The sequence below is a fragment of the Rana temporaria genome, chromosome 11 (assembly GCF_905171775.1).
Source record: "Rana temporaria chromosome 11, aRanTem1.1, whole genome shotgun sequence".
In the NCBI taxonomy this organism is placed as follows: Eukaryota; Metazoa; Chordata; class Amphibia; order Anura; family Ranidae; genus Rana; species Rana temporaria.
This window is the reverse complement of record NC_053499.1, coordinates 45250234-45265586: the sequence shown is the minus strand read 5'-3', so window position 1 is coordinate 45265586 and position 15353 is coordinate 45250234. Positions and strand designations below refer to the sequence as shown.

General features: G+C 46.7%; 1 protein-coding gene across 2 annotated transcripts in view; it reads left to right on the top strand.

Moving 5' to 3' along the window:
• The window catches only part of LOC120917293 (synaptotagmin-1-like), an 80006-nt gene that overhangs the window by 63743 nt on the left and 910 nt on the right, over window positions 1-15353 (top strand). For both annotated transcript variants that reach the window (XM_040328485.1, XM_040328484.1), the window contains exons 6-8: window positions 736-903; window positions 993-1110; window positions 13257-13390. In XM_040328485.1, coding sequence (XP_040184419.1) covers window positions 736-903; window positions 993-1110; window positions 13257-13390 — 420 coding nt within the window. The remainder of the gene's footprint in view (window positions 1-735; window positions 904-992; window positions 1111-13256; window positions 13391-15353) is intronic.

Genomic DNA, 15353 nt, shown 5'->3' with positions numbered 1-15353 from the left:
ACAATGACGGTGATTCGCGGGAACGTGCCGACCTGCCACGGTACAATGACGGCGGCTGGTTGACAAGTAGTTAAGGAATAAATGAAACAAATGAAGCTTACAAATAAAAACTATACACGTACATTTTTAAATGATTTGTTTGAGAAACATTTCCCATCCTTGTTGTCCAAATTTTCTCCTCACAGCGGTTAGAAACAAATGACAATTTTACTCCAATAATGATTAGAAAATCAAGCGAACGTTCATAGAATGAAACATTTCCATTGAAATTCTACTATTGTCTGTCCAGATTTAAGCCTAGTACACATGGGCCGAATGTTGGGCGACATCGGCAGGTTCAATAGAAACCAGCTGGCATTTGGCCCGTGTGTACTACAGCCGGTCCAACAGAAGCCGACATTTCGGCTTTCTTCTGTTGAAGGGGCATGACCGAAAAAGGTCTGCCGACCAGTTCCGAATTTGGCAATCTCCCACGCCAATGGCTCAAAGCGCTGACCGGAGTGTTCTGGCGGGGTGTCCGTCGTCCTGTCAGTACAGCAATCTCACCTGCTGTGCAATTGTGTTCTAACATTGGGTTATTAGTACAGCAGCTCTGACCTGAGCTGTTATTTTACTGTTAGTGTGTACTAGGCTTAACCTTAGTGTTTGGTTGTAAACAAGTGATTTGCAAAAACTCTTTACTTATTGAAATACATTGGCTTACACTGACATTGCCAAATATATTTTCTTCCCCAGCTTCTCCAGTCAGAAATTGCAGACACGGATGCTGTAATGCAGGTCTTCGACTTCAACCGTTTTTCAAAACACGATGTGATTGGGGAGGTGCGACTACCACTGCGGGACATGAATTTGAATCATGTTATTGAGGAATGGAAGGAGCTGCAAGCTGCAGCAAAGTCCGAGGTAAGGACAAGTACACCAATGTTGAGCTATGTACTGGGAGTTATATGGCCATCTTAACACCTACTTTATCGCACTTCCATCTTTTGCAGTATGAAAAGCTTGGGGACATTTGCTTCTCTTTAAAATACATCCCTGTGACTTCAAAGCTTGTTGTTGTCATTCTCGAAGCAAGAAAACTTAAGAAAATGGACGCCGATGGATTCTCAGGTGATTTTCCACTCGAGATTAATTTGGGTTCTGCACTTTGTTTTATGTTCAGTTTAATCTGAGATAACTTTGTACAAATAGAACATTATACCCGAAAGGAAATCCACCTATCCAATACTTTTTGCCTTTTCTGGTTTTATCATATGAACTTTTGTAGAAAAGTATTTTACCTCTCCCAGTCTAATGAGAACCTTCAAGGCCAAAGACGGCTGACATCCTTCAATATGTAGTGGGTTGTTTACATCTGCCGGCGCCGGAAGGGACATTATGACGTCGCTCCCAGCCAGGGATGGACTGGCCATTGAGACCACAGGGAGTTTCCCGGTGGGCCGATGGCTCAGTGGGCCGGCTTCAGTGACAGCGGACTGCTGCCCCCCCTCCACTCCTCTGTCTCTCCCTCCCCGCAGCGCTCACCTTGGGGTAACAAAGAAGCAGGGGGAGGACCAGAGGAGCATGGGGGAAGGGGACAGACAGCTGACTCAACGGCTATGGCCTGGGAGTTTCTCACTTCTGCCTAATCTTGTACCATAAGGGGGGCACCAAACTGATTCGGGTGAAATAATGTCTAGGTTCCCCACTGGTACTGCCTATAAGAGTACCAGTACCAGCCGTTCTACTCTAATAAAGTAGAATGGCTAGTGGCTAGTGAAGGGGGAGAGGGGGCATTTCCCGATCTCTACAGCCGAGCATCGGGACAATGTCTCCCTGCCTGTGGTTAGCACAGCGCCGTGCAGGCTCTGCACGTGGAGTGTGTGAACACACCGGAGCTCATCCCTAGTCGGCTCTATGGTAAACGGCCACCACTGGCTGATTCATTCTCCGGGTTGCTGTTCCCATGGGAGAGTCGGCAGTTTTTACATGACAGGGACTCACCAGCAGAAAAGATTGATATCTGAATGATGCCTGCAGCTGCAGACCTCATTCAGATTTACCCACCTAAACTTCAGGGTGTCATATGATGCCCACCGAAGGAGAAGTGGTTAAAGTATAGGTAAACCCTCACCTTGTAAAACAACCCATTCAGTTTAAAATAGAATTGAAATGCAGAACATTTGTGTATAGATACCCTTGTTGTATAAGTGATCACATGCCTACTAAGCTCCTTATGAACAGAGGTGGGGAAGGAGAAGCAGCAGCACACTGATCCTCCCAGTGAAAGGCTGTGCAAGGGGGGGGTGGGGGTGTCAGGACAAGTCTAATCGTGTGAGGAGCATGGGCTGCTTTCCCAGCATAGCTAGAGAACTGACCACACTGTGCTGTCATACCTAATGTAGTCCATGTTTAATAGTAAAGCAGAGGGACTTGCAGGAGCACCAGGGATTTCCCAGTGTGACTCGCGCATGCACAGTAGGAAACTGGCTGCCTTGCCCTTACGATTCTGGCACCTGCACCAGAAGCTGATTGAAGAATCGGCTCGGGTGAGGACTTCGCTGGATCCTTAGACAGGCAAGTGTCCTCATATTTAAAAGTCAGCAGCTACAGTATTTGTAGCTTCTGACTTAAAAAAAAAATTGGGGGTAGTCTGGTGCTCCACTTTTAGTCATTATCCCAGCAAAGGTTTGCAGATTGGGAATTTTTACCTGAATCTGATTCTTCTGCTTGGTATAATTGTCCTGGGTCAGGGACCTAGAAAATTCTCAACTGAGGAGGTCAGCAACTGCAATCCACATATTCCTCTCTGCACAGGTGTTTTTTTTTAACCCTTTTAGCATAATATGTTTTAGTATATAGCCTTGTTTTTTTGTGATGAAGCATGGTTCTAGGAACCAGTGGTCCTCATTCCAAAAAATAGCAAAATTTGCACAATTGGGCAAAATATCATGACCTACCATAGCTCAGCTTTCAGCAGTTTATTGTACAAAATGGTTTCTCACCAAAAGAGACTAAATTGTTTCTGACTTGCATGCACATCGGTGGATTTCAAGTAGGGATGAGCCGAACACCCCCTGGTTCGGTTCGCAGCAGAACGGGCAAAAAATGTGTTCGAACACCGTTAAAGTATATGGAACATGAAAAATCAAAAGTGCTAATTTATGACAATAACTTTCATATTAACCTTTTAATATGAAAGTTATTGTCATAAAAAGTGTTTGGGGACCTGGGTCCTGCCCGAGGGGACATGTATCAATGCAAAAAAAAGTTTTAAAAACTTTCGTTTTTTCGGGAGTAGTGATTTTATTAATGCTTAAAGTGAAACAAAAGTGAAATATTCCTTTTAAATTACCCTTTTCTTTATCGTACATCACGGGACACAGAGCGGCATATTCATTACTATATGGGTTATATGGAGTACCTTCAGGTGATGGACACTGGCAATCTCAAACAGGAAATGCCCCTCCCTATATAACCCCCTCCCATAGGAGGAGTACCTCAGTTTTTACGCCAGTGTCTTAGGTGTTGGTCATGGTTTAGCTTGCCTCCGCATCCTTGGGATTAGGTGAGCTAACCGGTTCTGTCCAAAGGCCTCAGCGCTAAAGTGGTCAGTAACCGGACCCCAAACCCTTGGGGTATAGCCCATAATGCTTTTCTTTTTAGAGAGCTGGACCCTGGGCCCAGAACTTAGAAACCTTTGGGGGCCTAATGTTTCTGTTGCCAGAGTGCTATATGGGCCCAGGACAGTGGATCCTTCATAGGAACCCAGGGCCTGAAGGTGTAGACAGCCCCACGGAGATGGGGGAAGATTGGGCCTCTTGCTTGGCAAAGTCCTGCGGCATGGAGCAGGTAAGTGAGGGGAAACTTGCGGAACTTGGTTCTTAGCAGGTTTTTCTGGGGGGTCACAGGGGACATGCCTAAAGTTATGCGCTGCATCTGGCAAAGTAAGTCACATATCTTAATGATAGGATGGCTTTATGTGTTGTTTCCCCATAAGAGGTGACCTCCCTGGTAGTATTGAAAGGCATTGAGTGGCTGTGTGTGTGTGTGTGTTAAAGAGAGCTGTGCTTACCTGCAAGCCTCCAGGCGATGCTGCATTGGTTCTTCCTCCTAGCCTGGATGACAGGCAAACGCTGGCCTCCTCGTGGGCTCCCTTCCCCCCACCCCCCCCCCGTCGGCGCGCGCGCGCGTCCCCGTGTTATGAGCGCAATTTCGCGCCGTTAGCTGAGGGGGGAAGGGCGGGTCAGTTGGTTTAAGGAAGGGGCGGCCCTTCCTTTTCGTTCCATCAGCTCAGTTTATGCTGGAACTGAGGAGGAAGAGACCAGAGCGGCAGCACGGGGCGCCGAGGACACACAGTGGCCAGGAAAGATATTACAGTCTTCATAAGACTGTCTTGAAGCCTAGAAATAGGCTGTTCTTTTCTATCTCAGCAGTGTTTTTTTTTGGCAATACTACTAAGGGGGACAGAATGTTTTTTCTTTCTTGGGTTTGAAAAAAAAAAAAGAAAAAATCCATCAAAGGGAGAGAAGGCATTTTTTTCCCCCAAACTGGTTTTTGGGCAATAATTGTTTATAGTTCCAAACACCGATAAGTTAGCGGGGCGTACCTCGGTATTGTACCATGGCATCCGGGTCAGAGGGTACAAGAGGTGGGGATTCCCCCAGAGAGTCTGAGGTCTCGGAAAAGATTATGCCGCTGCTTTCCCGAGAGGGAGCCTTGGGGCCATCGGGATCTGGGGCTGGAGCTGGCTCGGGTCAGTCCAACCCTAGGGTGGTCACGGACGAGGTATTGTCCACCTCCTTAAAGGAGATGGAAAAAAGAATGGAAAAGATGATAAACATGGCTCTGCGGGGCAGAAAACGGAATAAATCTCCGTCGCCCGAGCGTGGACCCTCTGAGGAGGAGGTCCTTTCCGCAGGGGAATTGGAAGACCTCTTGGACAAGGACCAAGCAGGTTCGGGGATCGAGGATCCGGATACAGGGGAGTCTGAGGCAGTCTCCCAAAGGGAGAGCTGGTGGGTTCAAGCCTTAACGGACTTGGTCCATAGTGCTTTCAACTTGCCAGTACCAGATCTCCAAGTATCGACTGTTTCAGCTTTGGGCTCACTAAGGGCGCCTCAAAACAACGCAGTTTTTCCGATCCATCCTCTGCTAGAGGAAGTTTTGTTCCAAGATTGGATCAAGCCAGATAGAATCTTTTTACCACCTAAAAGATTCTCTGCCTTGTATCCTATGGAAGATACATTTTCCAAGAGATGGGCAACCCCTTCGGTGGACGCAGCCATCTCATGTGTTAACAAGTCTTTAACATGCCCTGTAGAAAACATACAGGTGTTCAAGGATCCGGTTGATAAACGCTTGGAAGCACTACTTAAAAACTCCTTCACTACTGCAGGGGCAGTAGTGCAGCCAGCTGTGGCTGCGATTGGGGTTGCACAAGCATTATCGGATCAAACTAAGCAGATGCTTAAACTTATTCCTGCCCAGCAGGCAGAAGAATTTTCGGATGTCCCTAGGGCCATACGCTTTACGGTAGATGCGATTAAGGATTCTATCCAGCAAGCGTCACGTTTATCGTTATCCCTTATCCATATGAGAAGACTCTTATGGTTAAAGAGCTGGGAGGCCGAGCCTCCATGCTAGAAGCTCCTGGTAGGGTTCCCCTTCCATGGAGGACGACTCTTCGGAGAAGACCTGGATAAATACATTCAGACCATTTCAAGCGGCAAAAGTACGCTTTTGCCAACTAAGAAGAAGTTTCAGGGGCCTGCGTTTAAACGACAGCACTCCCCTGGGCAGGGGCCCTCTAATGCCAAACAGTATCGACGGCCTCCTGCAAGATCAAACTTTAACTTCAATAGCAGATCGCAGGGCCAGGCGGCCAGAGGCAAGAAGCAGTGGTTTCGCAAACCAGCAAAACCAGCCCCCAAGCCGACCTTATGAAGGGGCAACCCCACCCACGAAGGTGGGGGGAAGGCTGCGTCTCTTTTCAGAGGTTTGGGAAGCCAGCATTCCCGACAAGTGGGTACGGTCTTCCGTGGCCACGGGCTACAAATTAGACTTCCAAAGGTTTCCTCCTCCTCATTTCCAGGAGTCAAGGATTCCAAACGATCCGGAGAAGGGAGCCGCATTAATGACGGCATTAAATCATCTACTCTCCCAGGAAGTAATAATAGAGGTACCAGTCCTAGAACAAGGGCTGGGTTTCTACTCCAACCTATTCATCGTCCCAAAGTCCAATGGAGATGTCAGGCCAATTTTGGACCTAAAGATGGTAAATGCATACCTAAAGGTCCGCTCATTTTGGATGGAATCCGTGCGGTCAGCAGCTGCCACACTCCAAAAGGACGACTTCATGGCTTCCATAGACATAAAGGATGCCTACCTTCATGTTCCAATTTATCAGCCACATCAAAGATATCTACGCTTTATGGTGGCTTCGCGTCATTTCCAGTTCGTGGCGCTTCCCTTTGGGTTGGCTACGGCCCCCCGGGTGTTCACGAAGGTCCTAGCCCCAATCCTAGCCAAGCTAAGGATCCAAGGGGTCACGATCCTAGCGTACCTGGACGACCTCCTAATCATAGATCACTCGTCTCCTGGCTTGGAACGAGCAGTGGCCCTCACGGTCCAATACCTCGAGAGGTTCGGCTGGGTCCTAAATCGAGAAAAGTCAGCATTCCAGCCCACAAGGCAGTTGGAATATCTCGGCATGAGGTTAGACACAGAACAACAAAGAGTGTTTCTACCTCTGATGAAGGTCAAAGCCATCAGGGAATTGATCCTACTGGTTCTAAGCAAAAAGGAACCAACTATTCGCCTATGTATGCGGTTACTAGGCAAGATGGTGGCCACATTCGAGGCGGTACCGTACGCCCAGAGCCACACTCGCATCCTGCAGGCAGCCATCCTGTCAGCATGGAGCAGGAGGCCACAGGCCTTGGATATCCCTTTGCCGCTCTCATCAAGAGTCCGACAAAGTCTGTGTTGGTGGTTAGACCCTCAGAATCTACTGAAGGGGAAGTCTTTCAGCCCAGTGGCTTGGAAGATAGTAACCACAGACGCCAGCCTGACGGGCTGGGGAGCAATTTTGGATGGTTGCACTCGCCAGGGTACTTGGGCAAAGCCAGAGAGGCAGTTGCCCATCAACATCTTGGAGCTCAGAGCTGCTCGACTAGCCCTCAGGGCTTGGACGTCCAAATTGCAGGGGTTCCCGGTGAGAATTCAATCAGACAATGCCACGGCCGTGGCATACATAAATCACCAAGGGGGAACCAAGAGTCAAGCCGCTCAGAGAGAGGTGAGCTTGATTCTCCTATGGGCAGAGGCTCATGTGCCCTGCATATCGGCAATATTCATTCCAGGAGTGGACAACCTTCAGGCGGACTTCTTAAGTCGCCAGACTCTGTTGCCGGGGGAATGGTCTCTACATCCACAAGTCTTTCAGACACTCTGCCAAAAATGGGGAGTGCCGGACGTGGATGTCATGGCATCGAGACTCAACAAGAAACTAGACAGGTTCATATCCCGCTCAAGGGATCCGATGGCCTGCGGAACCGATGCGCTGGTTTGCCCTTGGCATCAGTTCAGACTTCTTTATGCGTTTCCCCCGCTCCAGTTACTACCCCGCCTGCTGCGCAGGATCAGGGTGGAGCACATACCAGTCATCCTGGTAGCTCCAGCATGGCCCAGAAGGGCATGGTATTCACTAATCCTGAAGATGGTAGTGGGAGACCCTTGGACTCTTCCTCTACGGCCAGACCTGCTATCGCAAGGTCCAATCCTCCACCCTGCCTTACGGCATCTAAATTTGACGGCCTGGAGGCTGAATCCCTGATTCTCAAGGGTAGAGGTCTGTCTCAGAAAGTAATCTCTACCCTAATCAGAGCCAGGAAACCGGTCTCTAGGGTGATTTATTACAGGGTCTGGAAGGCCTATGTAGGCTGGTGTGAGTCCAAGCGATGGCTTTCTCGCAAGTTTACCATCGATAGAGTATTAAGTTTTCTCCAGCTAGGAGTGGATAAAGGACTGGCATTAAGCACAATCAAGGGACAGATTTCAGCTTTGTCAGTGTGGTTTCAGCGGCCGCTGGCCACCCACTCGCTGGTTAAGACCTTCATTCAAGGGGTCTTACGTATTAATCCTCCAGTTAAATCCCCAATTTGTCCGTGGGATTTAAATCTTGTTCTGTCAAGTTTACAGAAACAACCTTTTGAGCCGTTGGCTGAAATTCCTTTGGTTTTACTGACAAGGAAGTTGGTATTTTTGGTCGCCATAGTTTCCGCCAGAAGAGTATCGGAACTGGCAGCCTTATCCTGTAAGGAACCATATCTTATTTTACATAAGGACAAGGTCGTTCTCCGCCCTCATCCTTCCTTCCTTCCTACCAAAGGTTATATCCAGTTTTCATCTAAACCAGGATTTGGTATTACCATCCTTCTTTCCTAAACCTACTTCCAGAAAGGAAGGGTTGCTGCATACCTTGGATATTGTCAGGGCCATGAAGGCCTATCTTAAAGCTACAGAGAAGATCCGGAAAACAGATGTGTTGTTCATTTTACCGGATGGGCCCAAGAAGGGGCAGGCAGCTGCAAAATCCACCATATCGAGGTGGATTAAACAGTTAATCACTCAGGCCTACGGCTTGAAGAGGTTGCCTCCTCCGTTATCATTAAAGGCTCATTCTACTAGGGCCATGGGCGCATCCTGGGCAGCACACCACCAGATCTCTATGGCTCAAGTTTGCAAGGCGGCAACCTGGTCTTCTGTCCACACGTTTACAAAATTCTACCAGTTGGACGTAAGAAGGAATACTGATACAGCCTTTGGGCAGGCAGTGCTGCAGGCTGCAGTTTGAGACCCTCGGATTCCGGGGGCTCCCTTTTGAGTTAAATTTAAAAATTATTTTTCTCAACTAAGTTGGATTTATTATGATTTGAGTATATCTCTAAATTAAATCCTTTTGTCTTGGAGATGTTCTCCCTCCCCTCATTGTAAGCATTGCTTTGGGACATCCCATATAGTAATGAATATGCCGCTCTGTGTCCCGTGATGTACGATAAAGAAAAAGAGATTTTTAATACAGCTTACCTGTAAAATCTTTTTCTTGGAGTACATCACGGGACACAGATCTCCCACCCCTCTTTTGGGGACCATTTTGGGAGGCATACTGCTTGCTACAAAACTGAGGTACTCCTCCTATGGGAGGGGGTTATATAGGGAGGGGCATTTCCTGTTTGAGATTGCCAGTGTCATCACCTGAAGGTACTCCATATAACCCATATAGTAATGAATATGCCGCTCTGTGTCCCGTGATGTACTCCAAGAAAAAGATTTTACAGGTAAGCTGTATTAAAAATCTCTTTTTTCCTTTTTAGAAATGTAATTTTGTGCAGGGACTGTTCTAAACATGGGAAAATGCGCCACTTTACAGGCATACTATAGACATCCCCAGGTACGAAATTTAAAGATATTTTACTTTTATTGTTTCACTTTAAGCATTTTTAAAACCACTGCTCCTGAAAAACGGACGTTTTAAAACTTTTTTTTTTTGCATTGATGCATGTCCCCTGGGGCAGTACGCGGGTCCCCAAACACTTTTTATGACAATAACTTGCATATTAACCACTTAAAGCGGAGTTCCAACCACAATTAGCATTTTTTAAATGTATGTCCTTTCATCCTGCGTTTTTATAATATAAATCTGGTCACTTACTATTTTACAATCCGCCGCCGATCCGCATAGATATTAAAAAAAGATAGTTTATATCTACACCGTTGTCATTTTGCTTGTGGGCATTGTGAAGGCTACAGGCACTTACTTCCTGGAAGTCTTGGATGGGGAGTGATAATTGGACAGCGCACTGCATCCTGGGAAATGATGACACACATTTCCCGGGAGCATTAGAGGGAGATGATGTCAGAATCCTAGGTGGTTTCAAAGGCAGATTTCGTGGGACCGCATAGCAACAGGCATTTCCAGATGAGTAAAAAAAAAATTTTATTTTTTTATTTTTTAGTTGTAAGCTACAGTTTAAAGCAAAATTGTTTTTTTGATGGAACCTCCACCTTAAGCCCCAGACCATATTGCTGGTCAAAGACCAGAGCACTTTTTGCGATTCGGCACTGCGTCGCTTTAACTGACAATTGCGCGGTAAACAATCGCAATAAGCGTTTATTGATTGGTTTGCGCAAAAGTTATAGCGTTTACAAAATAGGGGGTAGTTTTATGGCATTTTTATTAATATTTTTTTAGTAATGGCGGCGATCAGCGTTTTTTTTCTGGTACTGCGACATTAAGGCGGACACTTCGGACACTTTTGACAAATTTTCGGGACCATTGGCATTTTTATAGCGATCAGTGCTATAAAAATGCATTGATTACTATAAAAATGCCACTGGCAGGGAAGGGGTTAACACTAGGGGGCGGGGAAGGGGTTAAGTATGTTCCCTGGGTGTGTTCTAACTGTAGGGGGGGTGGACTCACTAGGGGAAATGACTGATCGCTGTTCATACATTGTATGAACAGACGGTCAGGCATTTCTCCCCTGACAGGACCGGGAGCTGTGTGTTTACACACACAGCTCCCGGTCCCCGCTCTGTAACAAGCGATCGCGTGTGCCCGGCAGTGATCGCGACCGCCGGGCACGTGCGCAGCAGTCAGGAGCAAGCGCGCCCCTAGTGGCCGCTTCAGGAGGTGACGTTGTACTACGTGCTCTCGCGCAATGGGGTGCCGACCTGCCACCGTAGAACTGCGGCGGCTGGTCGGCATGTAGTTAACCTTTAAAATTAGCACTTTTGATTTCTCCCATAGACTTTTAAAGGTTGTTCCGCAGCTTTTGAATTTGCAAATTTCCCAAATTGTTTGCTATTCGGCGAACACCCGATGTTTGACTCCAACATTGGGCTCATCCCTAATTTCAAGTATACAGATCAGGATATACACTAATTTGCCCAAATCTTGCAGACAACTATCACACCTAATATGGTCTTGTTGGACATTGGCCATTCCAAAACCATGGGTATATCTATGGAGGCAATCATTTGGAGGGATGTCCATATACCTTTTAGCTATGACTCATGGGTGCTCAACCTGTGGCTCTCCAGCTGTTGCGGAACTACAAGTCCCATCATGCCTCTGCCTTCGAGAGTCATGCTTGTAACTGTCAGCGGCTTCCAATGCCTCATGGGAATTGTAGTTCTGCAACAGCTGCAGAGCCACAGGTTGAGCACCCATGCAGTATGTAGTGTATAAATCCAACTGAATGTGAACATGCCCAATGATCTTAAATGCAATAGGTTTCATTTACTAAAATGCAAATAGACTGTTCAATTTGCAAGTGGATATTGCTTTAGCCAAGATGATGAGGGGAAGCGACTTTCATCATCCAATCATGTGCACGCAAAAATAAAAATTTTCCTTGCTTATAATTGGATATTCTTTAAAAAGTGGATTTTTATCACCTTTTACTAAGCTAAGTGAAAATTCCCCAAGCAAATTAAACAGCTTAGTTTCCTTTAACCTCCCTGGCGGTATGATTCTGTCTGGAATTACGTACCAAAAGCGGTACAATTATTTGCAAGGAAATTTGGCGTTTTATACTGTAGGCCTGCAATTCTTAGGAATAACTCATTTAAATCTGACCAAACAAGAGTCTAGTAGGCATCCCGGGTATGATTTTTTTTAAAAACAAAATTATAAATTATAATATAATAAATAATTATAACAAATATTAATATAATTATAATAAAAATTATTCAATAATGTAATCAACTCAAAATCACTGAAATTTGCTCAGTTGCAGAATTGTCGCTGTCATTACTTTTTTTTTTTTTTCTCTCTCTCTCTCTCTAGAGTTTGCAGGCAGAAAGAACAGTTTTTATTATATAAAAGTAGAGCACTGGGCAGACCACTAGGGACAAGGGGGGTGTGTATTTTTTACATACAGTACTGTAATCATACTGTATGTAATGTGTTTGTTTACGTTTTTGAATTTGGCGCCGTTCTCTGCCCCCGTGCGTCATAACGTCGCAGGGAATGGAGATCGGCGGCACGCGGGGACACTGTGAATCGAGCGAGGTCCCGCTCGCTCACACAGCGGGGATGCATCGCAGCATCCAGGGACAAGGTGAGTAACTTGTCTGTGGATTCTGCGAGCAGGTAAGCCCGCCGCTGCACGCTCTGCACATCTACCTTGAGCGTGACTCGGGGATACCAATCTTAGCATAGAAAAACAACCCCGAGTCACGCTCTGGGATACCGCTAAGGGGGTTAATAACCATCAAAGTGCATAAATCAATATAAAGTGATGAACTTATAAGTAATGTCCCTAAAGAATTCGTAAGGTACACAGTGAAATGTACAGGTGAAAAAATATGCGTAGAAAGTCCCATTTAAACTCTGTGATAAGATGGAAAGGAATCCAGGGATAGCCAATGTGAAACCCAGAAGAATATCTACACCAGATTCTTACCAGAATACCAGTGACCCCCTTATTCAGGACGGTCAGCAAATGCTCCGCTACCCAATGAAGATGTTCCTGTAACCAGAGCAAGGATATCAACTTTAGCAATCAAAAGGGATCCTGGGTCACTCTCAGTGGATCATTAGGATATGAAAAATAAGGGCTCATCCTAGTGTAATAGTGTAAAAACACAGGTGTGCGTTGCACTTGCATCCATGTAGATTAAAAACGGCATTTACAAAAATGCCAGAGTTGGGGGGGAAAAGGTCTTCCTGCAAAAACCAAGATGGCCAATAATTGGCCGCGCATGCATGATAGCGTGTGTGCGTTGCTCCACAATACGCATTTCATCAGATATGATATCGTAGGATCATGAGGTCATCACATGACTTCATCATCCTCATGATGATCATGTTTCTGTGCGATGCACTTTTTGATGGTTTTTATATGTGCTTGGTATCAGAGGTAGGGTGTTCAGCAGCAGTTGGTTTTATTTACCATTAGCACGGATATCTCCTTTCTTGGTTTCCTTTAATAAATCAACCTCAATGGATCTAACAAATTTGCCGTCCTGAATTTCTCTGCATCAGATAAGTAGTCATGCACTTAATTAGATGTACTACCGTAACCTGATTTTCCTGCGCAGTTCTTGATTTGCTGTTCCTCTAGCAGACTGCCCATTGGCTATACAATTTGGCCAGCTAGTTTTTTGACTGTTGCTATTAATGAATAAAAAGTGTGCTATTCCTGATAACACCACATTGTTGTAATATAGTGATGATATTAACAAACTGATCATTTTCCCCCCGAAAGACCCATACGTGAAGGTGCAGCTGGCTCTAAATAAGAAGAAATGGAAGAGAAAAAAGACGGGGGTAAAGAAGAATACACTAAATCCATACTTCAACGAGGAATTTAATTTTGATGTGTCGCTGGAGCAAATTCAGGTATGAATGGCATACTCGTATTACAAGAAGTTGCATACATATTTCACTTACTGCTAGCAATATCTTTATTGCCGTATTTTCCGGTGTATAAGACGACTAGGCGTATAAGACGACCCCCTAATTTTCCAGGAACATTTTTGGTTTTGGGATATACTCGCCATATAAGACTACCCCCTTCCTACTAGTCTTTCTGGAAGCTGAGGGGGAGCCAGAACCGCTGACAGAAACAGGCTTTTTCAAATCTCACTGCACTGTGCCATTACATTACATTCCTCACTGTGCCAATACATTACATGCCCCCACTGTGCCATTACATTACATGCCCCCACTGTGCCATTACATTACATGCCCCCACTGTGCCATTACATTACATGCCCCCACTGTGCCATTGCATTACATGCCCCCACTGTGCCATCACTTGTCCCTCACTGTGCCATCACTTGTCCCTCACTGTGCCATCACTTGCCCCTCACTGTGCCATCACTTGCCCCTCACTGTGCCATCACTTGCCCCTCACTGTGCCATCACTTGCCCCTCACTGTGCCATCACTTGCCCCTCACTGTGCCATCACTTGCCCCTCACTGTGTCATCACTTGCCCCTCTCTGTGCCATCACTTGCCCCTCTCTGTGCCATCACTTGCCCCTCTCTGTGCCATCACTTGCCCCTCTCTGTGCCATCACTTGCCCCTCAGTGTGTCATCACTTGCCCCCACTGTGCCATCACTTGCCCCTCACTGTGCCATCACTTGCCCCTCACTGTGCCATCACTTGCCCCTCACTGTGCCATCACTTGCCCCTCACTGTGTCATCACTTGCCCCTCTCTGTGCCATCACTTGCCCCTCTCTGTGCCATCACTTGCCCCTCTCTGTGCCATCACTTGCCCCTCACTGTGCCATCACTTGCCCCTCACTGTGCCATCACTTGCCCCTCACTGTGCCATCACTTGCCCCTCACTGTGCCATCACTTGCCCCTCACTGTGTCATCACTTGCCCCTCTCTGTGCCATCACTTGCCCCTCTCTGTGCCATCACTTGCCCCTCTCTGTGTCATCACTTGCCCCCACTGTGCCATCACTTGCCCCTCACTGTGCCATCACTTGCCCCTCACTGTGCCATCACTTGCCCCTCACTGTGCCATCACTTGCCCCTCACTGTGTCATCACTTGCCCCTCTCTGTGCCATCACTTGCCCCTCTCTGTGCCATCACTTGCCCCTCTCTGTGCCATCACTTGCCCCTCTCTGTGCCATCACTTGCCCCTCACTGTGCCATCACTTGCCCCTCACTGTGCAGAGGCGCTGCTGGGAAAATTTGTGTTCCTCCTATCAAAGAACACTCTGAGGAGAAGGAGCGTCTTTTAAATCATTGACGCTCCCGCTCGCAGCACGGAGACTGTCACCGCCGGCAAAAAAAGTGAGCACGGAGACCGTATCCGGCGTATAAGACGACCTCCGACTTTGGATGCATGTTTTTGCATCCAGAAAGTCGTCTTATACGCCGGAAAATACGGTAACTTTAAAGTGGATGAAAAGCCACTCTCATCCTTTCTAAACTACTGCCATAGTGCTGATCTATAAGGATATAGATGCCTCCTGCATGTATCCTTACCTGTCAAATGTCTCCACTCTGTCTGTTATAAGAACTGAAAAACTGCAGATTCTGTAGGTGGGTCTGTTGTCTGGAGCTCGGTGGGTGGAGTCGTGATGTCAGTAGACTCCCCGCCCACCTCTACACCCCCCTTGTCAACATGCATTTTCTCCTGTGTATTCCTTACACTAAATTCTGCTATGACCACTAACATCCAGTCAAAATCCAGAAAAGTAACCACATGACTTCAGAAAAGGAGTGGTGGTGGGAAATAAAAATGACCTGTCTCAGGCTAGTGCATGAGATATGTAAATAATCTGTCATTCACAGCAAGGGGGAAGAACGGACACAAGTTTTCTCCTGTTTGTCCGTTTAGC